The 25,128-nt window shown below is 36.0% G+C and overlaps 1 protein-coding gene across 1 annotated transcript in view; it reads left to right on the forward strand.

The window, feature by feature from the left end:
- Nucleotides 1-25,128, forward strand: part of LOC133172374 (muscle-specific protein 300 kDa-like) — a 144,583-nt gene that overhangs the window by 27,737 nt on the left and 91,718 nt on the right. Inside the window, exons 23-60 of the mRNA XM_061307249.1 lie at nucleotides 1,018-1,338; nucleotides 1,740-2,066; nucleotides 2,180-2,491; nucleotides 2,699-3,019; nucleotides 3,259-3,900; nucleotides 4,294-4,614; nucleotides 4,728-4,889; nucleotides 5,465-5,638; nucleotides 5,978-6,295; nucleotides 6,662-6,982; nucleotides 7,278-7,447; nucleotides 7,643-7,799; nucleotides 8,023-8,175; nucleotides 8,269-8,433; nucleotides 8,678-9,004; nucleotides 9,953-10,258; nucleotides 10,707-11,030; nucleotides 11,135-11,281; nucleotides 11,401-11,565; nucleotides 11,677-12,003; nucleotides 12,233-12,550; nucleotides 12,928-13,251; nucleotides 13,413-13,565; nucleotides 13,657-13,821; nucleotides 13,913-14,239; nucleotides 14,510-14,662; nucleotides 15,153-15,317; nucleotides 15,414-15,737; nucleotides 15,836-15,898; nucleotides 16,768-16,920; nucleotides 17,130-17,294; nucleotides 17,607-17,933; nucleotides 18,341-18,493; nucleotides 18,871-19,035; nucleotides 21,748-21,912; nucleotides 22,174-22,485; nucleotides 22,937-23,101; nucleotides 24,741-25,067. Of these exons, the coding sequence (XP_061163233.1) occupies nucleotides 1,018-1,338; nucleotides 1,740-2,066; nucleotides 2,180-2,491; nucleotides 2,699-3,019; nucleotides 3,259-3,900; nucleotides 4,294-4,614; nucleotides 4,728-4,889; nucleotides 5,465-5,638; nucleotides 5,978-6,295; nucleotides 6,662-6,982; nucleotides 7,278-7,447; nucleotides 7,643-7,799; nucleotides 8,023-8,175; nucleotides 8,269-8,433; nucleotides 8,678-9,004; nucleotides 9,953-10,258; nucleotides 10,707-11,030; nucleotides 11,135-11,281; nucleotides 11,401-11,565; nucleotides 11,677-12,003; nucleotides 12,233-12,550; nucleotides 12,928-13,251; nucleotides 13,413-13,565; nucleotides 13,657-13,821; nucleotides 13,913-14,239; nucleotides 14,510-14,662; nucleotides 15,153-15,317; nucleotides 15,414-15,737; nucleotides 15,836-15,898; nucleotides 16,768-16,920; nucleotides 17,130-17,294; nucleotides 17,607-17,933; nucleotides 18,341-18,493; nucleotides 18,871-19,035; nucleotides 21,748-21,912; nucleotides 22,174-22,485; nucleotides 22,937-23,101; nucleotides 24,741-25,067 (9,384 nt within the window). The remainder of the gene's footprint in view (nucleotides 1-1,017; nucleotides 1,339-1,739; nucleotides 2,067-2,179; nucleotides 2,492-2,698; nucleotides 3,020-3,258; nucleotides 3,901-4,293; nucleotides 4,615-4,727; nucleotides 4,890-5,464; nucleotides 5,639-5,977; nucleotides 6,296-6,661; nucleotides 6,983-7,277; nucleotides 7,448-7,642; nucleotides 7,800-8,022; nucleotides 8,176-8,268; nucleotides 8,434-8,677; nucleotides 9,005-9,952; nucleotides 10,259-10,706; nucleotides 11,031-11,134; nucleotides 11,282-11,400; nucleotides 11,566-11,676; nucleotides 12,004-12,232; nucleotides 12,551-12,927; nucleotides 13,252-13,412; nucleotides 13,566-13,656; nucleotides 13,822-13,912; nucleotides 14,240-14,509; nucleotides 14,663-15,152; nucleotides 15,318-15,413; nucleotides 15,738-15,835; nucleotides 15,899-16,767; nucleotides 16,921-17,129; nucleotides 17,295-17,606; nucleotides 17,934-18,340; nucleotides 18,494-18,870; nucleotides 19,036-21,747; nucleotides 21,913-22,173; nucleotides 22,486-22,936; nucleotides 23,102-24,740; nucleotides 25,068-25,128) is intronic.

Raw genomic sequence — 25,128 nt, forward strand, 5'->3', positions numbered from 1 at the left:
CAAAATTCACGGAATATGAAAATTTGTACAGTATTTTGAATTTCTCGCTAAATGCCGCCATTTTCCTCTCATTTTCGCTCACGAGACACCGGAAAAAGTCACCTGTGTTTGAAACTTGACCTTCTGATAATTGTGTAGTGTACACAAACCATCGCGTGTGAAGGTGTGAACTGCCAATTGGGATAATTATCTTGCTATAAATCCGTATCAAGATGCCCCTTTAGGTAGCTTTATTTTTAAAGGGGTACTTAATTACAACTGTTAATGTTTCGTAATTTGATTGGAAAAAAAATTAAGCCAACTTCTAAAGTTGATATACATGACTTCATATACATGAATCTGACCCAGATCTCCGATGTTTATTACCATAATTACGATGAAATGAAGGATATAGTTTTAAGTTTTTATGTGCTGAAATTTATGTATGATTGTATTTGCTGCTGTTATTTAGCATTGCTGATGTATATATTAGTTATATGAACAAGATGTAAATTGGAGACATTGACTCTCACGTTAATACTAAATAAAGCGGGCAAACAAACTATCATCTAAACTAGTTAATTTATAGTCGATTCATAAAAACATTGTGATTATAAAACACAATATATGAAATTTTAAAGCATTCAAATCTCCATTACAACTTTTAAAATAAGACATTTGCAATAATATATATTTGTTGGTTAAGAAATAAGGTGCCTTATCAGAAGAATTTAAGTGATATTTTATACCGTTTTTTGTACCGTTTTTTTGATAGGCAGTGTACAGTTTTTTCACCCAAATTCCAGTTTTTTTATGGCTCCTGTACAGTTTTGTGGTCTTTGACTTATCACATGTATGACAAGAGCAAATTAAAATTGGGCCAAAGATTAACAATATGGCTTCATTTAAAATAAAATATTAAAGTAGTTCAGGTAAACATGAAGGCTAGTTTTCAAATCATTTATATTTACTTCAAGAAATATATCTGATAGTAAGAACTATGCAAAGAATTAAATGATCTTCATTTCTTTAAAACAGGAGCTACAAAAGAAGTTGAATAAATTAAAAAGCAGCTTATCAGATATGCAGAAACTAAATGAAGCTCTCTGCAGTGGTGCTAGCCAGGAAAGAAGAGGACCTCTCAAAGGAGAGATGACGGACATCGATAAACGTCTCGATGGTGTTTCTGTCAGACTTAATGCCAAACTTAGTGACTTGGAAGCCACCATTGCTAAGTGGACGGAATATTACAAGAGGCTTAATCATTTCTGTGATTGGTTGAATGAAAAAGAGGCTAAACTTAATGAGGTCTATGAAAACAAATCTGATTCTCCAGAGGAACAACTTCAAAAAGCAACAGTATGTATTGTGATGTTATCATTAACTAAAAAAATGAGATACTCTTTGAATATGACTTCAACGCAAGGATATATATACAAAATGTAATAATAACTAGTTTAGTGTAAGGAATCTCCATTTGATGAATAGTGATAACTTTGGAGGGGATGCACCATACATTGGATATACTGTATTTTCAAGGAAAAATTACAGAAGTGGACACCTAGAAAAGAGGGTGTCATGCTTATGATTGCATTCCTTTTGGGTCCAAAGTTGATGAAAAATTTCAAGTTTGCAACAGACACATAATGTTACAGTATTTCATGAATATATAGCAGCATTTGTGCAACAAACCCCTCTAGACGTTTCACTTGAAATGATAATCTTTATTTTAGATGACATATAAATTTCTTCAATTGTAGGCAATAGCTGGAGAAGTGGCCGATAACCACATTACTTTGGAGACCTTGGAAAAAGATGCCAGGGGGATGTCCCAAAATTTCCGCTCCAGAGAAACTTCAGCACTAAAAACCAAATTATCAAGTGTCCGAAGGCAATGGGAAAATTTGTGTTCTCGTGCCAAAGACAGGAGTTCTGCTCTAACTGGAAGTGTAGCCCACTGGCAGATGTACCAAAATCTGAATCAGCAACTGATGCCTTGGATAGAGAAGGCAGAGAAATACTGTGCGACTGAACTCCCTAAATGTTCTTCTGTTGAGGAAGCTAAAGATATACATGAACTCCATCAGGTTAGTTCTAAAATTTTCTATAAATTTTGCCTCTGTCATTCTTGAATGATAGAAAAAAAATTTAAAAAATTCTCAGATGAATTCAGTATAAAAATGTTGATTTGGGTTTTTAGGCTTTCCTTCATGAGTGTGAAGAGCAATTTCCTGTGTTTGAGAAGTTAAACACAGAGGCAGGTTACCTAATGGATCAACCAAACATGCAACGAGACATAGAGGCCTTACAGAAACGCTGGAACAACATCATCAACAATTCAGAAGAAAGAAGCCACAAAGCAGACAAAATGTTTGGTGCATGGTCTGCTTTTGATCAAGAAATCAACAATTTTGATGAGATTTTGGATAAATTTCAGAATAAGCTTGCTGAAGAACCAAATGTGGCATCAACTGATGTTCAAGTTCTGGAGCATGAGCTTGCACTCTGCAAGGTAATATCATCAGGAGTTTACACATTAGTCTTAAGGTTCATTGTCCCTCTGATAAGAAAAATAACTCCCACTGGGATTAATTACTGTAGATTCCTTATTTTACATGAGTACTTAAGCTATTTAATAATAAAATGACAGTCATTTGGAAAAACTTATTGGTCTGAACCTTTTGTATTGTGTAAAAATTTATTTTTTTTTTATTTGTAGAATTTACAAGAGGAGATCAAAGGCCAGCAACCACATCTTAATGCTCTTCAAAGACAGTTTGAACAAGTCAAACAGCATGCTTCACCAGAGGGAGCGAAAGCCCTGAAGTCAAAGCTGGATTCTGTGAAAGCAGCATATGCTGATATAGCAGAGAATGCTGCAGAGAGGCAGGCAGTATTGTCAAATGCTGTCAAACACAGGCAGCAGTTTTATGGTCAACTCCAGGATTTTGAGAAATGGCTTAAAAAGTCACAACGTAAACTTGATACTGGCAATGAAATATACGCAGACGAGGTTCAGGATATGCAATCAAAGTTAAAGGTAATTTGAAAATTGTAATTAAATTTTTATTTCAAGAATTTTGTATATTGTGAATGGATATTTCATGCTTAAAAATCTAATGTAATTTTTTTTAAAGTTTATATGATCAAATAGGTAATGTTTTCTGTATGACTAAGTTTTTTTGGAATAAAATTACTTCCCATGGGACTCTTGTTTAAAAGTGGATAGATGATATGGAAATGTGTCTATAAAGGTGTTACTTTGATTTTTAATGGCAGGCTCTAAAGGAGGACAGTGAGGCTCATGAACCAATGTTCAGTCAGCTGACACAGGAATTCAAGGATCTAATCCAGAATTGTCCTGAAGAAGAGGCAGCCATACTGAGGGATCGCTACGATCATTTAATGGCCAACTACAGCAAACTGGATGATCTGATGAAAAACAGAGAAGAAATCTGTGAAAACTGGTCCAAGTATGCAGCAGACCACAAGGACACACAGACAAAATTGAAACTGTTACAGAGTAAACTTGCCTCTCCTGACATCCAGCAGGAAGAAGTGGAGAAAATAAACAAAGAAGTGGCAGCTATCCGAAAAGCCATGTTACCATGGAACAAGCAGGCCAATAAGTTGGACGATCAGATGGGTGCGGCTCATATGGTCATTAAGGACAGAGCTACACAACGAACACTGCACTTTAACTCAGAGCTGCAAAATCTGGAAGCCATGTGTGATAGTGTGTGTGTCAATGTTCAGACAAAGCAAGGACATTTGTCAGAACTGTCTCAGCTGTGGGAGGAATTCGCCAACAGAAAGGACAGTCTTCTTGCAGTGCTTCAGGAGCTTGCTGAGAGAGTGGGTGGAGCTGCAGTAAATACCTCCAGTCTTCAGGGTGTCAAGGAACTTGTTAGAGAGACTGAGGTACTTATGAACTTTCTTTTAAATCATAAACTTTATTCAAATTGAGAATGATCTTATCGAGGATAATGACTGAGATTGGGGCTTGTATGTTTTGGACCTCAGCCTTTGGCTTTGGTCAACATTTTTGTTTTCAGGTGCAAGAAACATATGTAACCCTCACAATCAGTCGATAAATTTGATACTGAGAATCACTGTGTAAACTCGAACTTGGAATATAGGTTGTAGGATGTTTAGAAAAGATCATAGGGTTTGAAAGTCTAGGTCATAATAATGCTGTAAAAATTCATTCTTGACACAATGAAAAGGTGTTTATGACCAGAATTAAGTTTAAAGCAAATGTACAATATTGAAAGTATTAATTCATATATTGATTTTGTTTGAACAATTTTTAAGGATGCCAGAGATGATCTGTACAGCCACAGTCAGGAGTACGAACAACTTCGAGAGCTCGGTCGCCAAATCATGCAGTCAGACACTACCAGGGGACCCACTGTCCAGGGTCATTTGTCGGAAATCAACAAGGCATGGGAACATCTCACCTCCTTATTAGGAGAGAAGCATCTTCAATACAGTGGCACGGCCAATCTCTGGCAACAGTACCTAGACGCCAAGCAGAATGTGGGCCGTGTTTTGGATGGAGTAGCACCACAAGTCAACCAAGAACTTAACTGCAAATCTCAACCAGATGTTAAGAGAAGCCTTGACCAGCACAAGGCAAGTGGATAGCATTGTTTTTCTCATCCCCTTGATAAGGAGTGATTTTAATGTAATGTTTCTTTTGATGCCATGAGCAGGTTTGACATAATGTTGCTTTTTCTGTACAATAGAATGCTGAATTTGAATTGCATGCCAGCCAGTCACAGCTGGATCAAATGAATACAAGAGGTCTTCAGCTGTTGGAGGAATTGAAAAACGTACCCAACTTTGACGTATCTGTTTTGGAGCAGGACCTGGATGCTATCAATCACCAATGGGAATCCTCCAGTGAGGTAAAAACTCTCAGTATGAATCATATATTAAATTATATTAAGGTTCATGGACCCTTTGATAGGAAGAATACCACTTATTGGAAAAATTGATTATAATACCTATATAAAATTTTCTAGTTAAAAAGGCTTTTTCTGTCAAATTTTGTGTCACAAGATATGCTTAAATTGTGTGAATCTTAACTATAATTTAAGAGGGCTGGGTGGGTGTGGCCATTTTCAGACTATATTGATCTCCTTTAGAAGAAGAGCTCCATATAAAGATAAACAAAAATGATCAAATTTTATAACTAAAATTTATGAAATTTTTGTTTGCCAAATGATAGTTGACAGGTTAAGATATCATATCTAAAAAATTAAGTTGTATCTGATGGTTAATTTCTTGACCTCCCCCCCCCCCCACCCACCCACCCCCCCACCCCCTTCCCCAGCCTCCTTAAGATTTCTTTGGAAAATGATGAACATTAAAGGGAATTTTATATGAATGATCAGAGGGAAGACGAACCATAAATGCTCTCCTTGTTTAGAATGATTTACGTAACCTCCGACTCTTACTTGACTTTGTTGTAATTCTGTAGGTGGTTGAACAGCACAAAGAAAACCTGGAAGCTCAGCTGATCTGCTGGGATCAGATCCAGTCCGGAAAGGAGGAGGTGGAGTCCTGGCTTAATACCATGGTTACCAAGCTGGATGACAGTCTCAACAACTTTGAGGATGCAATAAGTGTGGAATCATGTCTTGTGAAATTCAAAGTATGTTTTTATTTGAAAAACTGATAGTATTGTTTTTACTTTAAGTAATGGAACTTGCAGTTACGTTTGGCCAAAAAACATAATTGGGAAAAGTAGTAACAGTAACATCTCCAAAGTCTGTTGGTTAACATCACACTTATTTGCATGTATATTGTGTATTAAAGTTACTTTGAAAATGTGACATAAAAAAAGATTGGTTAGGTAATAAGGAAGAGCCCAGAGCTTTTAATAACACCCCCCCCCCCCCCCCCCCCCCTTAGAAAAAATCAGATTTGAATGGAACAAATCTGAATTTGCATTCAATATGATACTAATGTAATAAATTTTTTTCCTTCCAAGGATGAGTCTCCATACTATGCCGATGTTTTGAGTGAAGTCAAGCAAAAGGTGCAAGATTTGGAAGAACTAAACAACAACAAAGCCATTCCATCTCTGGTGGAATCTCAAGAAGTTTTACAAGAGCAGTTTGACAGAGCCACAAACATGGCCAGTCAGCTGGAAAATGTCATCGCCAATTTCTCTGATGAGAGGGAAAGGCTCCAGAAAGTCATGGAGAAGGAGACAGAATGGTTGAACCAGATGAAGGACAAGCTTGGGAACTGTGATGATGTATCAGGAACAGATGCAGATATTGTCAAAAGACTTAATCATTGTAAAGTAAGTATGGATTCTGTGTCTTAAAAACTAAGTCTGATACATGTATTTAACTTCAAATTGCAGAATTCCAGGTTGATTTTTTACAAGACTAAAAAGTCACTGATTTGGCTGAAGTATATGTTTCATTTCACACAAGAGGTCTGATTTGGAAAGTAACTCCTAAATGGCCTATTCAGCAACATGTCATAAAGGTTATATATATTAGATATAGTGAAAAAGAGAAATTTGTTTGGGGAAAGGGGAAGACTCCACCCTCTCCCCCCCTCTCCAACACACACGGAGGACAAAATGACAACATCTGTTTCAATGTTTATCTTAATAATTTTAATAAAGATCATATAAACATGCATGTTACATTTTTTTCAGGAGATCCAGAAAGAATTAAAAGCCAGAGATAAAAATTTCAAGGCTCTAATAGACAAAACTAAATCACTACAAGACAAGTACCCATCTGCAGAAACCCAGAATCTGGCCAAAGATGCTGTGGTATTGATGAAGAAATTTGAAGCTGTACAGAACAGAGGGGACAAGATAGCTGACCTGCTAGAGGCCTCCCTGGAGCAACACTGTCAGGATGCTCAGGTTCAGGAGCAACGGTGGATCAGTGCTGCTAAAGAAAAGGTGGCTTGGTGTGGAGACATTGCTGGTGATCGATACAGCATGGAAGCCAAGTTAGCCACAATTAAAGTGAGTTCAAGATTCTAAATTGTGTAATGCCTGTGATAGTTTTAAACATGTATGGTTGTGATACACAGCTGGTTTACTTACTTGAGTTTTTAGAAATTTTGGAGAGAATACCAGTGAAAAATGGTGCACAATATAGTATAATAAAAGCAACGTCCTTATTAGTTGTGGATTTAAGGAGAGCTCAACAGAGTACAAAGTTTTAGATTGGAATGACAAAGGAAAAAAAATATAAAATTTTCTCTAAAACAACAATTTGAAGGCTAAAATTCGTAAAAATTAATGTCGAAAATTTCAGGACCTAATGCAAAGTGTCAGTGAGGGAAAGAAGAAAAAGGATTTGTCAGCATCTAAAGTCGGTATGGCTAAATCTGTCCTCCCTCATGACAAACAAGCAGAACTTGAAAAACAGAAAAAGAAAGCTGACAAGGACTGGAATGAACTGATGGACTTGATAGAGAAGACACGGTTAGTATGGGAATCTGTGGAATAGTCATTTTACCTTACATTGATATATCAGCTTTGCCAAATTTTATTCCTTGGTTTATCAATACGTTGTGGGATGTCTCTATACAGTAACTGATTTTAAAAAAAATACACTTAGAGTTATAGTAGAGTTACTGCAGTGATGAAGATTCTACATAAATATAATTGTCTTTGAAGAGAGAAGTTGGAGGGCTCTGTTGATCAGCTGTCAGCATATGATAGCAAGTATGAAAAACTGACCAAATGGCTGAAGGATACTGAGGCAAAGGTCAGGAACGAGTCCACACTGAAACCAGATCTTCCAAGTAAAGTGGACCAATCAGAGCTCTTCACAGTAAGTTGAAATGGGGCTGAGAAACAATGTGTCAAAAAATGGCACATTTGGAGGCAAAAGGAAAATTAAATCAGTTGAGTAAATAAGAAGATAGTTTTATTTACCAGCAGATCTAAAGGTGATGAAAATGTGTAATAGCAGGAAAAAGCACGGGAAATTTAATGTAGTTTGAAAGTTCACTAAGAGACATTTAATCACTTTATGTACCTGTTTCAATTTACAGGAAATACACATGGATGTGGAGAATCACAAACCAGAATTTGACCATCTGAGGAATGAGGCCCAGAGTATCTCTAAAACCAGTGGCGACCTCAGAGCAGCCACATACGCTACACAGCTGTGTAATCGCTACGAAACCTTAGCAGCCACAGTCAGGGTATAAACTGTAGTTCTAAAAATAAGGTCTTTGGTTTCCAGTTATTAAGAATTTTCAAGCAGACTGTTGTATTCTCATTTTATACCATGACAGGAACAAGTGGAGCGTTGTGACCAGAATGTGAATGATCAAGAGGACTACCAGCACAGGATGAGAGCCTGCGAGGAGTGGCTTAAATCTGTCCACCTAGAGCTGGAGGAGACCAACGACCGCCCGGCAGACCAGGAGACCCTCCAGTCCAAACTACAGGCTGTAGAAGTAAGGGTTTACTCCACTGTCTAGATTTTAAAAGATCAAGCATGTACGATATACTGAAAACATAAACTGAATTTATTTGTTAAAAAAGTATGATTTTTAAGGGATTTGTATAGGTCAGTTGTACTTGGTAAACTGCAAAAACTACACCCGAAGTTTTTGTTAGGAAAGGCATAAAAATATATCCTAACAAATATATTTGAAATTTTTAATTGTGAAAAATATTGAAATATTGCTTTTTTTTAAGGACTTGATGGAAAGCAAAGATGAAGGACTTGGACTTTTCAATGCTGCATTGGAGTCTGGAGAGAAACTCTTCCCTAACACGTCCAATGATGGTCGAGAATTGATACGTCGTGAACTCAGATCCCTGAGGGAAAATTGGGAATTATTTAACGACAGTCTGAATGACACCCAAAGAAGTCTCGAAAGCAGTCGCATGCAGTGGTCAACGTTTGACGAAAACTACGATCAGCTGTTGAAATGGGTCACAGATATGGGTTGTCAGATAGAGCATGATAATGAATTACGCAATACACTTCAAGAAAAGAAAGCCATGCTGCAGCATTACCGGGTATTTTGAAGTGATATATAAGATTTCCTAACACATGTGTAATTCGTTTGGTGTTTGGTATTCCTTATGCAGTGCATATATAGTGTGTTTTGCTTGAAATAATCACATCATGAAAGCTACATTTATTATTCTAGGAAAAGAGATTAAGTATTCAGACCTCTCTACAAGTGAAAAATTCCTGCAATTTTCATCAGTATTTTTTCAATGAAAATCTCAACATTCAGTATTTTAATTTCCAAAATTAAAGTAACTTTTTAGAAATGCTTTACAGAAATAAACAAAGTAAAGGCACTTGGCTGACCAGTAACATGAATAGAAAGTATAGAGAAATTGTGCTCCTATGCTAAAGTTATACAGATTTTTGGGATGGGTTCAAGCGATAATTAAATATATTAACATAGAATTACGGTTTATGAATTTATCAGAGTCTGAAAAATTCATTATTAAAATTGTCGGTCGAACCTTAAATAACTTACATGATAACTGTAAAATATTAAATATTGGAGAAATACATGTAACTAAACAATTGCTTGGGAAATTCTATTCATTCATAAAATATTAGTGGATTTCCTTACAGTATGTTTGAAATTGTAATCAAATTTTCTTTAAGTTAAATGTGTTGCTGGTTTTGGATGAATTAACATGTGTTGTGGAAATCGGTATTGCTGTATCATGTAATGCTGTCATGGTTTATAAAGTACTAGTCCTGATAAATCAATCATTCATGCTCTTTTGCGTGATCAAGTAACTTTACAGATTGATTTTATCATGACTTTTACTTTCCATCTTGTTTAAGATGTCTGTGGGATTTAATTCATGTCGGAATAACAGCTTTTGTCTTATCATTACGTTCTAATGCTAACAACATTTGTGTTTTCATAGGAACAGCAAAAAAAAAAAACCCCAACAATAATTTGTTTTTGATATGACTCCATTGTTTCTTAACAGACAAGATGTCAGGACATCATGTCCCATCAAACTATGATTGACAGTGTCAGTGACAAAGGAACGGCCTTATCTTCAGCTCAGGTCAAGGGCAAACTGAAGGAGCTGTCCAACAGCTACAAGGCTCTGTGTCAGACCGCTCAGGCTCAGGTGAAGACCGCAGAACACCAGGTAGAGCAGCACCAGAGCTACGCAGACCACTACCAACAATGTAAAGACTGGATCACCATGGCCAAAGACAAACTCGCAGTTTGTAATGAAGTCAGTGGTGATAAACAAGCACTGCAGAATCGACTGGACAGAGTTCAGGTAGACATGCACTTGATGAACCTGTCTATACTGAAAGAATGCTTATAAAATATATTTTTCATCGAGTATTGTACCTTGATACTGTGGAAATTGAGCTACATGTAATTATAAAATTTACAGACATAGCAAAGTTGTATGTCAGGAAGTACCGTATTTGCAGAATTGTTAGCAAGGATTCATTTTGGCATTATTAGCAATGGTGCTAAGATCACTAAAATTAAATCTTGCTAACAATCAATTGCACATTATTTGTAATAGCTTCTTTAATGAGCATTATACAATCACTAAAATTACTTTTTGCTAAAAATATATACCAGTTTTTAAGGATAAATCGCTAAATTTGTGTCTAGCTAAAATTTCCACTTTATATACGGTATATAAATTGTCCAATGTTTGTTAAGATTTGGTAGCTATTTTATTGTGAGCTTACACATTTTATGTTTTGTAGGACCTTAATGCCTCTTTGAAAGACGGTGAAAAGAAAGTCAAAACAACAGCCAGCCAAGCAGAGAAAACTCTACAAGAGACAGCACATGCTGGACAAGAACAGATCAGAATAGACCTTGAGTGCCTAACTCAGGAGTTTGAAGGCCTTGTCTCTAAGTTGGGGGATGCACAGACATCTCTGACACATGCAATAGAAGCTTTACAAGCCTATGATAAATCTTGTGATGGCCTGAGCAAGTGGCTGAGAAACGTGGAACTTCAGATCAAAGAACAAGAGCTGAAGTCCACTTGTCAAGAAAAGGAAGGCCAAGTCAACAAATTCAAGGTAACGAAAAACTTGAAAGATTTTAAGAAATTCCATGAATTTTTATAAATACTTGTTTATTCTCTGTGGATGCCCTATATAAAAGAATTAATTGTACATCACAGCATTTGCAAGAAGAAGTACATGGCAAGCATGATGAATTTGAGGACCTTCACAAAATGGCATCACAAGTTCAAGGGGCTGACACCCGATTGGTCAGTTTATGTACTCAACTAAATACCCGGTATCAGACAGCTAAAACTTCTCTAAGGGTGAGTAAATTAGACAAAATCACTACATGTAAAGCAAGGGATTGATTGTTATGGCAGAACTTTAAAAAAAAGAAGTAATTGCAGTTATGAAGGAATTTTAACACCTCTGACTTTTGTAGGATTTGATCCACAAACTACAAGATAACGTCCATGCCCATGAAGCCTACAATGAGAACTTTTCTGAGTGCGCAGAATGGGTCAACACATTGGCAAGGCGTCTGCAAGTGTGTGCAGACATGGCAGGGGACAAACATGATGTGGAGGACAGACTGGCCAAACTACAGGTAAACAGATAGCGTCTGAGTCTTTGTCGACTCAAACTACAGTTAAACAGCTGACTTCTCAATAAATGTCAACAATTTGTAACTTTATCTCTATGTATTATATTTTTGTAGGAACTCATAATTGAAAAAGAACAAGGTTCTTCAAAAATACACTACACAATTGAAAGTGGTGAGAAACTGTATCCCACCACTGCTTCCGAGGGTCGGGACATTATACGACAAGAACTCAGGACCCTACGGGAGCAGTGGGAACAGGTGTGTGACCTCTTGTCAGACACTCAGCGAAAACTGGACTCCTGTCTGCTACAGTGGTCTTCTTATGATGAAAACTTCGAACAGTTCCAAAAATGGCTACTGGATACGGAAATACAACTCAAAGAGGATACTGACTTAAAAACGACACTGCCAGATAAAAAAGCTCAACTACAAAATCACAGGGTATTTACTTATGTTGATATACAGTGATCTCCATTTACAAGATCAAATGCCATGAAAGTTAGTGCTTGTAATTTAATGATTTTGAAACTCTTACTCATTTCTTATTCTTTTCATCAAAATACATGTAATTGTTGCATAAAAGTCGTTCCATTGAAAATGCCCTTATTGTAAACTTTGTATCATTTTACATGTAGGTTAAAATGTTTAAAACTTGATGGTGATTTAACAGATTTTACACCAAGATGTCATGTCGAGAAAGCACGTCCTGGATAATCTAGCTGACAAAGCAAAGAATTTGAGCCACTCCACTCCCACGGCCAGGATAAGTAAATTTGTGGATGATCTTCAAAGCAAATACAAAAAGCTGTGCAGTACATCACAACAGATGCTGGGGAAGTTTGAGGAGGGGGTGAAGGACCATCAGCAGTACCAGGATGTGTACCAGGACTTCCAGGATTGGCTGAACTCGGCGAGAGAGAAAGTGGAGACGTGTTCAGATACGTCAGGAGATAAGCTGTCTCTACAGAACAAGTTAGAGAGACTCAGGGTATGTACAGAGTTAATGGAATAATGACTCCCAGTAATTCAAGTTAAGAGCCCACTACCTGTCAGTTGAAGTAAACTAGAAGTATAATTATTATGAGGACTTCTATAGATATTCTCCAGACATCTTCCACTCCAACAAATTTCTTAGTTTCATTTTTGCATGCTTCTACATGCCAAACACTTGGCAGTTGCACGTGAAAGTTATTTTGATTGAACCTTAAAAACTATGTAAAGATAGACATTGATAATAAAGATTCATCACTGTATGGCTTAAGACCATTGTTTAGGTGTTCACATATAGCTTGTGATGTTTTGATATGTTGAATAAAAAGATAATTTTTTTCTTACTTCTCATGAATCGAAATATTGAAATTTTAGGAATGTCAAGAAAAAATACCTGATGGAGAGAAAAAGCTGAAGAAACTGAAGGAACTGGCCACAAAATCTGCCACCAACTCCTCCCAGAGTGGCCGTGAAGTGTTGAAGCGAGATTGCGAGCACTTAGAGTGCGACTGGGAGGATTACCTGGCCCGAATCTCACAAGCCGAGGAGGATATTACCACAGCCCTTCTCACATGGGGAGACTTTGAGACTAAGTTCGCAGCATGCTCTGCTTGGCTTAAGGATATGGAGGAACAAGTGAAAAACTATGAACTGAAAAACACATTAGAAGAAAAACAGGTCCAAATCGAAAAATTCAAGGTATTTTCTAATACATCTATATAGTAATTCTTATGTTTATGCCATTTGTTTGCTGGGAGTTTTTGGGATGGATGAATTTGTGTTTCTGTGGTACTTTTAATTGATTGAACATTTTGTTAAGATCCTTTGAAAAATCATTTCTGTTTTCTATTTTATTGCAGAAACAAAGAGAAGAAATTTTATCACATCAACCGGAGATTGACAGATTTACTGATGATGCTCAGAACCTGATGCACACAAGCTCAGATGCTCGATTGAGCACACAGGTGTCTCATCTGACGAACCGCTACAGAGGTCTGCTCTCCTTAATTAAGGTCAGTAATACATTCCAGGATAATGTATGACTGAGAATTTTATTGTGTGTTGCACTGATTCTTGATGCAATTGTTGTGTTTAATATTGAAGGACCTCATTGGGAAATGGGAAAAGTACGCCCAAGACCACCATGCCTTTGACAAGAGGCTAGAAGAATTTAATGCCTGGCTTTCTAATGCAGAAGTGAAGTTAGAATGTTGTCAGGAACCAGCTGCTGACCAAGAAACCATGGAGGAAAGACGAACCATGATTCAGGTAATTCTGTATATGGATCTAGAAATGCATGAATAGGAGGTCATGTTATGTTATTAAGCACTCACTAATTGTCAGTATTCTATATTTTTAGCTAATGATGTCTGAGAAGGAACATGGCCTTCAGAAGTTAAATGCTACCGTGGAGGCCGGGGAGAAGTTGTACACAGACACCGCAGCCAGTGGGCGGGAGAAGGTCAGGCAGAGCCTGAGACAGGCCAAGGAAGACTGGGACCAGCTCAACAGCAACCTCCACGACGCTCAGCGTAGGGTCGACTCATTCCTTATGCAGTGGTCGTCGTATGCGGACGGTCAGGATCAACTGCACAAGTGGATGATGGACACAGAGCACTCACTACAGTCTGACGTAGACCTCAAAAACACACTGCAGGAGAAACGCTTGCAGTTACAGAATTTCAGGGTAGGCAAGGGGTTTGAAAATGAAAGGGTGATTAAGTATTACAAAATCAAGTTATCTTGCTGAAGTTTCCGGAAGACTGCATTTGAGTTATGGTGGAGTTAGATTAATGTGTTTCAGGGCATAATGCAAATGTAAACAAAGTTATTGTTTCAATTTGTTGGCTTGTAAAGTTTAGTAAAATGTATAATTAATAGATAATATTTTCATTTTATTAACTGCAGCCTGTTGTTAGTATTACTATTCTGATTCTGGGTTTTTTTCATCTTTCAGTCTTTGCTACAAGACATAACCTCTCATCAGAGACTGGTGGATTCGGTTGTGGAGAAAGCTCAGGGTGTTTTACAAACCACAAACAACTCGGAGGTTGCTGCTTTCATCAGAGAGATCAACTCCAGATATGAACACATTACCACAACAGCAAAGGTATCAATTTTGAATTTGTGAAGAAACAGTATTGTTGTTGTTCTGAAAATGGAATAATCTGTTAATAGAAAGAAGTAGATTTATCAAGGATGGCTGTTCTGCTTGTAAAAATCTATTGAAAATTTCCAAAATAGAAAATCAGGGATTTGATAACATTTATGAATGTGAATTAAAAATATTTACAAATCATTTAAGCAAATAATTTCCTTCCTGTCAGATTGAAAGAAAGAAATGCAATCACTTTTCAAATAAAAATAGAAATTTATATAATTATATATCATTAAGAATTTATCATTTAGTTTGTATGTTTCATATCCCTATTTGAAGTCTAAGTGAGTTATCTGGTTTGAAGATACAATTAATGAGTAGGCATATCCCATGTTGGGAAGACTTTCTAGCGTAAATGGTAGCTGAGCTTGACAATATTTTTACATTGGGAAGATTAAAGGACGTATCTTGACTTTGGTTCAAATTTTTTCCTGTCCTGTAGGAGCATATCAAACAGTGTGACCAGAATGTACAGGACCATCAGCAATATCATGATGCCTCCCAGGCCATGGTGGATTGGCTAACCTTAATGAAGGACAGACTAAGCATGTGTGCTGACACCTCGGGTGACTGCCACACACTTCACAACAAACTGGACAGAGTCCAGGTAGATCATTAGTTAATTATTTGCAATAGTAGAATTGTGTTATTTGCTGTAGTGTGAAGAAATTGTTTTGATATATTTTTTTGTTTTTGTTTTAAGGAACTTCTTGCCTTGCTCCCAGAGGGATTGGCTAAAATGAAAACTGCTGAAAACTCAGGTACCCGGTCCAAGGACACTACTGCTCTGCAAGGACGGCAGAACATGCAACAGGAGATGGACATGTTGAAGTCCGACTGGGAAACGTACGCAAGTAATGTCCGCTCTCTGAAGGAGAATCTTGAGAGGGCCATAAGACAGTGGGGGAAATATGACGACCAGCACGAAAGGATCTCCTCCTGGATCAGAGACATGGAGAAAAAGGTCAAGGATTTCCCCCTGAGGTCAACGCTGGAGGAAAAACAACAACAATATAGCAGATATCAGGTAGATTGCATGGGATTGGTTTACATACCCACATAATCGACATTATGCATTCTGATATGTTTATTATATTGTAATGGCCTATGTATATGGTAATACAGGAACTAGCAGTTGAAATTCATGGATTCCAACACAACATGGACGCTTTTGAGCATTTGAAAGCTGTAAGAATTAGGTCTACTATTATATAGATGGTTTTGGTTCTTCACATGATCTTTTTATTTAGACTTGATCAGATGCACCAGCATGTGGAAGTAATTGGCTTATACTTATATCATTTGTGTTTCCAGATTCTATAGACATTTTGACTTTTAATGCTTCGACAGTAAATTTGGCTATATAATATGTACAAGATGTTGTGTGTGTGCTAGATCATACATGTAAAATTGGTATTTTTTTTTAATAAAGTTTGCACACTTCAGTTGTTGAATTCACTTGTGTTGCTACATGTACATATAGCATTGAAAAACAATTTGCTTTTGTTAATTAAGTGAAAAAAAATAGCAGCTTGAAATAATTTGACTTTGGATTGCACAATCCTATATTTTTTTCTTTCTCTCTGTGGTATCCAGCTGGACTCTTTCTACAGGAGCAGGAATCTTGATTCCTTCACCCTTTTTCTCCTGTCAGTTCCACATTACTTTCTGATAAGATTTTTTTATGTTTAATTAAATATTTCTGGAGTCAACAGATCTTTTTTATGATAACACATGATGATTTTAGAACTAACTGGATCTATATTCTGTTCCAAGTACAGCCTTTCTCCAGACATTGTGCAGTATTTTTTTCAGTTTGGCAGCATTTAACAGATTTGGCAATAGTTTTTAAAATCACTAGCTTTGAAATGTTAAAACCACAAAAGATTTTCCTTTCTATAAGCATTCTTGATCTGTTGAACTTTTGATGTGGCAATGTTCATGGATTTCAAATTTGATTTAAGATTTGCTATATTTGGTATTGGTCGTAAATAAGCATTTAAGTTTTGATAATATTGGTTTACAAAAGTTTAATAAACTTGCTGTTTCTGCTCTAGGATATGATGTCTGACATCAAGAGTCACCAACGAGATGTGGATAAATTCAGTGATGAAGCTCAAACTCTACAACAAATGACAGGGGAGTCGCGAGTAGCCACATCCATTTCTCAGCTTGTCTCTAGATACCAGACAATTCAACAGGCAGTAAAGGTATGTGATATATGGTATATCTTATAAAATCCAATCTTACATGAAATGAAGATGGAAAAAATTGTGAACTCCTAAGTCAAGTTGAAACTTATTAAACTAAAAATCAAGTTTTACTTCACTTGTGCATATGTCATAAATGCAGATATAAAAATTGGGGAAGAAAAACTAATACTGCCACAATTTATACAATGGTATCTTTTCTATCATAGGACATTCTGAAGAAATGCGACCAGAATGTTGCAGACCATCGCCATTATATAGACAAACAATCTGACTGTGCCCAGTGGTTAATTAGAGCCAAGGAGAAGTTTGGTGCCAATGCTGACACGACTGGAAGCAGGGCAGAGCTGGAAGATAAACTGGATAAAATTCAGGTAATAATGTGTAGCGGCATCTACAGAGAGACTGGATACCAGCTATGTATTATTCCCAAGTTGCGATTCATCAGTTTGAAATCCATCTTTGACTATTTGGTTTTACGACTGAGGAGACATTTGGCATAAATATACAATTAAATAAATGGTTCATGGCAAGAAATACATGTATTTGCAAGTAAAAGAAGGATGCAAAACTCGCAGAATTTCTCACATGCAAATTAAAGTTGGTTTACAGTATATCATCAGTGTTTGATTAATTGTTAACTATTTCATTAACAGGATCTTTTAATTAATACTTTTGTTTTTAAGGAATTGGTGGCAGAGAGAGACACAGGATTTGGAAAGTTAAGTTCAGCTGTCGAGGCAGGAGAAAAACTGTATCCAAACACAGCGGCGGACGGTCGAGAGGTGATCAGACAAGAACTAAGAGCTCTGAAACTCGGGTGGGAGAGTTTGTTCGATGACCTCTCTGTGGCTCAGAGGAAGATGGAGGTGGCTCTGGTACAGTGGACTTCCTTTGATGACTCGTACGGACAGGTAGAACACTGGCTACGGGACATGGAATCTCAACTGGAAGGACATACACCTCTTAGATCAACACTGGAGGAGAAGAAATCTCAACTGCAGAGCTACAAGGTAAAGTCAAGTTATAGTCAGCTTATATGCTTGTTTTCTTGGTTTTTGTTGGTTTTATCAAAGTATTGGAAAGAATTATGTGATTAAAGTGGATGTCAAGGCAAGAAAATTTGTTTCAGAAGGAACATTATCATACAGTTTTGTAGGTTACATTGATGATTTTTTAGATATTCACAAGATTAAGAAGGCTACAGTTTGAAAAGGTCACACAAAGCCTCAATACTCTGTTAATTGTTAAAATAATGGACTCATATTTGGTGTTTCACTATCAACTTGTACATTTAATTTCAATCATTTGTCATTAAGAGAATGATAACTGGTGAGAGTTATGGCCCTTGGGTCCCTTATTCATTATTGTTGTTACAAGTTTAATGAGTTTAAAATGAAAATATTTTGATCTGGAGCAGGTGTTGCATCAAGATGTGTTGTCCTACCAACGAGTGATAGACAGTGTCAGTGATAAAGCACAGTCGCTGGTTCACAGTAGCAGTGATCCACAACTATCTAAATTTGTCACTCAAGCACGAGCCAGATACCAGAAACTCTGTACTGCTGCTAAGGTATATGTTTATTCAATAATCTTTATGGCAAGTTAAATTTAAGATAGATTTAAAATACAATATTTCAAGAGAGTTTGTTAACAGGAAAGAAAATTATATCTGAGGAATAAAAGATATTCCAAGAGAGTTTGTTATTAGGGAAAAAAGTTAAGTTTGCCAGGCAGGAATGACTGTGGTTTCAAGTTGTACTTTTGAATCATTTACTTCTTTTCAGACACTTTTGAAAAAAAATTCCCCACAAAAAAAGGGTGTATAAAAGTATAAAACTTAGAAATTTTCAACCCTCAGAAATTTTATGCCTCAGTTTACATTAGTTGTTTGATGATAAACATTTAGTGTGACTAGATCTGTAACAGTGTGTTGGACTACTTTTTCAGGAACACGTTCATGACTACGAGCAGTATGTAGCTGACCACCAACAATATAACGATGCTTACAACAACTGTATAGAATGGCTTAACAACATTCGGGAGAAGCTCTCTGTGTGTGCGGATGTAGCTGGGGATAGACACACCATTCAGAGTCGACTGGATAAAATACAGGTAGTTCACGTATCTATTTATTAAATTTTTAATTTGTTGAAAAAAGTAATTGTGTGTTACAAGTGCTTACTTTTTTCAAATACATGTATATAATTATGCATAGAATATGCTTTCTGTGTAATGGAATGGGACTTTAGCCTTCATGATAGATGAATGGAATTTTGACCTTCTCATTTACGTAATGTTGAAATGTTCCCACACTTGGATAATTATTCATTATTCATATATTCATTTTTATGTGTGTATCAAATTTTTTTTGCACAATATTGAAGTCGTAAAATTGCAAAAACCTCTTTAATTGAGAGGCTTTAAAATCTTTGAATTGGGTAATTAAAATAAAGTCTTTTCCCTTTCTGGCTACTTGAAAAAATTGTTTTACTTTTAAAATAGAATCTTTGTCTATTTGTACTTTTCTGAGATCTATAACAAGTACATGTACGAGCAAACCAATAGAGCCACACTCACAGTCTGTGAGGAGATTGTTGACTTGAGTTGTCTGTACTTATATAGCGTTCTGTAGTGAACAAGAATACTTATTGTAAAACCATGAAAATCTTGTTGAGTGAGATGCACAGTATCAGAATGTTCGAAGAAAAATTTCTAAAAAGTTCAATTTAAGATCTTGCTCAATCTTTTACACTTCCAGTAACATATCAATTGTAGACTCTGCAAACCCTGATAATTGTTGTGTTCATTACACGAAGTAAATACATCAGCTGTCTAAGAGTAAATCATTTTAATATGGCTCACTTTCAGACCTATTACACTGGATTGTTAAAAAGTGTAAGCAAAAAGAGTGTGTCGTGTGTCATGTACAAAACATATATACACATAAGTTGGTCATTAACAGGAGTCCTGTACTAATTTAACTGAGAAATTGGAAGTAACCTATACTTTAGATTAAGATTATATTGGGGGGGGGGGGGGGTTATAACTAATGAAAATGGTCGCATGACAGTTCTGTGTGCTTGAATTGCTAACATGTGTCGATCACTAACTGTTTATTTTGTTTTTGCTTAATGATCAGCGACGTTGTGTAAGTTCTTGAATGTTTGATGCTTCACTCGATCACTTTACACTTTGACTGCAGAAATAGAAAACAACTTGCTTGTGAATGACAATGTAGCAGATACTATAGATACAAAATGACACGTAGACATTTTTTTCCTGCATGACATTAAAGCTTGTCTCATGTTGCTATTTAACACTATATGCATGATAATTTAAGGAAATATTTATCCCCACCCCTTACCCCAAAAGGATTCATTTTACCATACTTCCTAAATTTATTACATATATGGATAGAGTTTGATGTTGAGTTGATTTGTATTGTAGCCATCACTTTTGTGTTTAAAAAAAAAAGCAACCATGTTTCCTTTATTTTTTATTAGAATTCAGCACTCTCTAAAATATCAGAAGTGAGTAAAGTGTACATTTTTTGTTTAAAATAAAGGTATTATACAATAAAAAGAAGTTAAGATTTATGCTACCTTAAAGGTTGAAGTAGAGACAAGCTAGTGGTTAAGGCTATACATTTAGTTGTCTTTATAAAATGATGTGTGTATTGGTAACTTCGTAGAGAAAATTGCAGCTCATGTGTAGTTTTAGACTTAGTTTTAATCTTAACATATTTGTTGGGCAGATGTGGAATTTTACATGTAATGTGTTCTTTTTCATCTTTCTTTGTGTCAAGTTTTTATCAAGATATATAGTCATTAATTACCATATTTATTTGCCCTTGGATATGACCCCCCAGAAGCCTATGGTATTAGACACATCATCGTCTTTGGAAGCCAAATAGGATTTTCAAATCACTATGTTCTCCATTTTGTGGGGAAACGTAGGGATAAAAAATCCTTCCCTTGCAAAGATGACACAAGATCTAATAATAAGAACAATCCTGTTTTGAGCGTGGTATAATATTTTCAAGTTTATAAAAGTAGATAAGCACAATTTTTTTTCATTTGGCTTGGTCATAGAAATCAAAATGTTTATTCATTCTTCTGAAATCTTGAATGGACATTCACTGTCAACAAAATGGCAGATTTAAGAAGAAGATTCAATTTATTCTTATTAGACACATTAATTGCAATTTAGTCATTCATCATTTAGCTATATTGCACAATACAAGATTTTGTCTCATCTGTAGGAAACTTTGCTGTCATTTTTATTGCAGCATCTCCTGATCTGTTTAGTGTCTGCAATAGACATTTTCCCATGGTGTTTTTGACAGTGTTTCTACTTTATGTAGCCATTTAAGCACCTTATGCATTGTCGATTTTGTGCTGAATTTGTGATCATCACAAAAAATTGAATTCTTATATAGATATGAATGTTTTACACATACTTGGCTAATTAGTGATAGCACTCATTAGTCTATGATTACAAGTTTACAACTGTCAAAATTTTTTTGCATGGGCCAGAATAAGTACAATTATAGTGATATACCCTGTTAGCATATTGACAATGTCTGTGCTAGTTGTCTGAAAAAAAAAATTTGTAGTGTTTTTTCACTAGATGTTTTATTATGTGTTTTTTGCTTACTGGAATTAAAATTTTTGTTCAATCTTATAAAAATTTTGCACAGTGCATTGAAAACTTACTGAATTGACTTACTTAATCATATATCATAATGAAAACATTTCTTCAACTTTTTACTGCCTCTTGATGTCAAAGTAGTGTTTATTTTAAAACCTATACTATTTATTTTAGGATATTGTTGCAACCAAAATGGAAGGTGAACCCAAAGTGAGGAATGTTCTAGAATTGGCAGAAAAAGTCCTTCCAAACACTGCACCCCAAGGCAAAGACATTGTCATGAGGGAGACAGATGCACTGCATCAGGATTGGGAAGCTTTTGTTAATGCCCTTCAAAAGGTATAGGATTTTACTAGTGACCTCCAAAGAGTGGTTTTGAACAGTACTTTGTATATACAGTAAAACTTGCACATGAGTACAGGGGGCATGAATTTTTTTAGTTACCTATAATTGAATTTATATCCGTACAAGGAATGGGTAAAAGATAGAACTGTATAACTGAGATTTATTTATATCGGAGTTCTGTATAAGCAAGTTTTACTGTAGTAGAGTTAATGAGGATGATATTGGTAGTTGATTAAATATTTTCTGTTTTTATAGACAAAGAATGATCTGGAGAACTGCATGGGTCAGTGGAAAGAGTTTGAGAGCTGGCAAGACAAGGTGTCAGCCTGGTTAAAGGACCTTGAGGCTCGTGTGAGAGACACAGAACTAAAAGCCACATTGAGGGAAAAGCAGTCACAACTGGACAAACTGAAGTACCTCCACAGAGACCTCATAGATCACCAGGGTGACATAGATAGCCTAAGTGACATAGCTCAGGATCTTGTCCGTGTCAGCACAGACACACGTGTCATCAGTCAGGCCTCACAGCTGGGCACCAAGTATCAGGCTATTTATACTAATGTCAAGGTTAGTGTCCACCCCCACCCCCCAAATATCAGGTTATCAGGTTATTTTATACCAATGTCTAAGTTATTGCCCCCCTCCCCCTTTCAAGTATCAGGCTGTTTATACCAATGTCAAGTTAAGCCCCCCCCCCCCCCCCCCCCCCCCCCCCCCCGCAAGTATCAGGCTATTTATACCAATGTCATGGTTAGTGTCTCCCTTTCCCAAGTATCAGGCTATTTACACCTAAGTCAAGATAAGTGTCCTTTCCCCCAAGTATCAGGCTATGTACACCAATGCCTATGTTAGTCCCCCCCAATGCCAAGTTAAGTGTGCCCCTATTTCATACCAGTGTTATATTTTTATACCAATGTTAAGGTTAGCACCCAATGATATGTCCTTTCTTTGTGCTACTATAATATTATTTTATTCAGAAATATTTGATAAAAAAAAATAATTTTGTGTATGATTTCAGGAGTTGTGCAGAAGATGGGAGCAGTATGTGCTTGATCACCAAGCGTACAACTCTTCATTTGATCAGTGCAAGAACTGGCTGAGTGAAATGAGAAAGAAGCTCCACCATCTCTCTGATACCAGTGGGGATAGGAGAGTGATACAGGACAGACTTGAGCTGGTCCAGGTATGGGGTTATATTGCATCCTCTATCTATTTTACAATCATTAATTGAATTTGTGGGAGGGATATTAAATGTAAATTAGTGAAATTCTCATGGATGATCAAGTTGTTGGGTGTAACCTTTTTATTCACCTTATGCATATTTTGAAAAAGGTATAAAGGTTTTTAAAAAAGCATAAAATATTGAAAACTTTGCTAAGCATTCTAAAAGATAAATTTAAAAGTTGTGTCATAATGTTTGGAGATAACTTGCATAAAGATATTTAACTACCAAAAAAAATCATTCATTGAATTTATGCACCTCACTAAGATTTAGGTTTTACCTTAGTAAAGAAAAAATTGTTCATTCTTGAATTTTGCCATAAATAGATAACCAAAATGGCTTTAAAGGTAAGTTTATATGGTTAGTGAATTATGTATGAGAACATATTCAATTTGGCAATGGTTTACAGATAGCCTGAATAAGGGAATATTTTGGGAACAAATGGGAGCATCTTGCATATTCATATTTTAGTGGCATGCAATCTTAGCTTCTATAACTCTGAAAATGACCTTTCACCCAAGTTTGATTTGGTTTGATTCCCATATCAATTTAAGCATTTATGCTTTTCTTACTTTCTTATTAATATATGTGCCACATAATTTCTATCGAGTATGCCATGAAAATATCACATTTGATCATTAGTATGAGCAAAACCAATCTCTTTAGTACCCAGTAAATAGTTTATATGGTGTACGTTCATTGTATATACAGTGCAATTCTCTTATTATAATAGTTTACTTGTCCCAAAATATTGTGATACAAAGCAAACTATAGCAATAGCCTTTACTGAGATAAGATACTACAAACATACAGATACACCTACATACACCAAACCCCAAAAAATCTTCTCTTTAGCACTGAAGAGGCTTGCAGTGAGAATAAACAATCAGTATTTCAAAGTCGCTTGTAAGAATTAAAATTGTTGTATCAGTTATTCAAGTAATTGCAATGGAGCATTATGAGGACTCTCAATTTTCAAAGTGGAAATCAAGCCATTGTATATGTATGTAGAAATGCAATGGTTATGGGTCTAACATAAGCTGATGGTGTGAAGTTTTGTTTTTTAAGTTTTGTCCCAAGGGTGAAAAGGTAGTACTTATACCTTTTATAGTAACCGTTCGGTTGCGATTTAAAATGAATTTAAAAAAAATGTATTTTGTGTTTCAAATGTCTATGATAATAACCAGCCTTGTATATTAAACTGATATGATAATAAGCAAATTGCACTGTATATATACTTTTTAATGTGAAAGAATTTGTGGTACAGTAATGAAAAATTTAGAAAACTATTAGTTTTGAACAAGTTTTGATTAATTCCTCAGATTAGATATTTAAAACCAGTTAACTTGAAATAAGCCACTGGAATTTATTTCTCACAATGCCTAATTCAAATTAAATAAAAGTATTATATTTGATGAGTTTGTCCATACAAAACAAAATATAAGTGGAAAATATTTCTGTATTTCTCTTTTTTGTAATTTGGTGGTCATATTGGGGTAGAATATACATGTATAATAATTTCGAAATAAATATATTCTTAATTGGATTCTGTCCTGAAGAAGGTTGAACCATTTCATGATTAAAATCTAAATATTAACAGGAACTTGTGTCTGATAAAGAAGAAGGATTACACATGCTCCAAATCTCTCTGGACAACCTTCAGATTGTATTACCAAACACGTCAGTAGCGGGTCGGGACACAATGCGGCGCGAGATGCAGGTCTTGCAGTCGGAATATGACAGTCTGTCTGCAGACATTAATGATCTGAAGAGTAAATTGGACAGCACCCTCACTCAGTGGACTGTCTATGATGACAGCATCGAGCAGCTGAGTCGCTGGCTGAGGGATCTCGAGGATCAGCTAGAGGCAGAAAACCAGCTACAGAACACATTACAAGAGAAGAAGTTACAGCTAGAGAGGGTCAAGGTATGTCAGACCTGGGTCATTTGTTCATATGCTTATACTCCAGAGAGGGTCAAGGTTATTC

The sequence above is a fragment of the Saccostrea echinata genome, unplaced genomic scaffold (genome assembly GCF_033153115.1).
Source record: "Saccostrea echinata isolate AGI-Se365-2 ecotype Australia unplaced genomic scaffold, CSIRO_AGI_Sech_v1 ptg000002l, whole genome shotgun sequence".
NCBI lineage: Eukaryota > Metazoa > Mollusca > Bivalvia > Ostreida > Ostreidae > Saccostrea > Saccostrea echinata.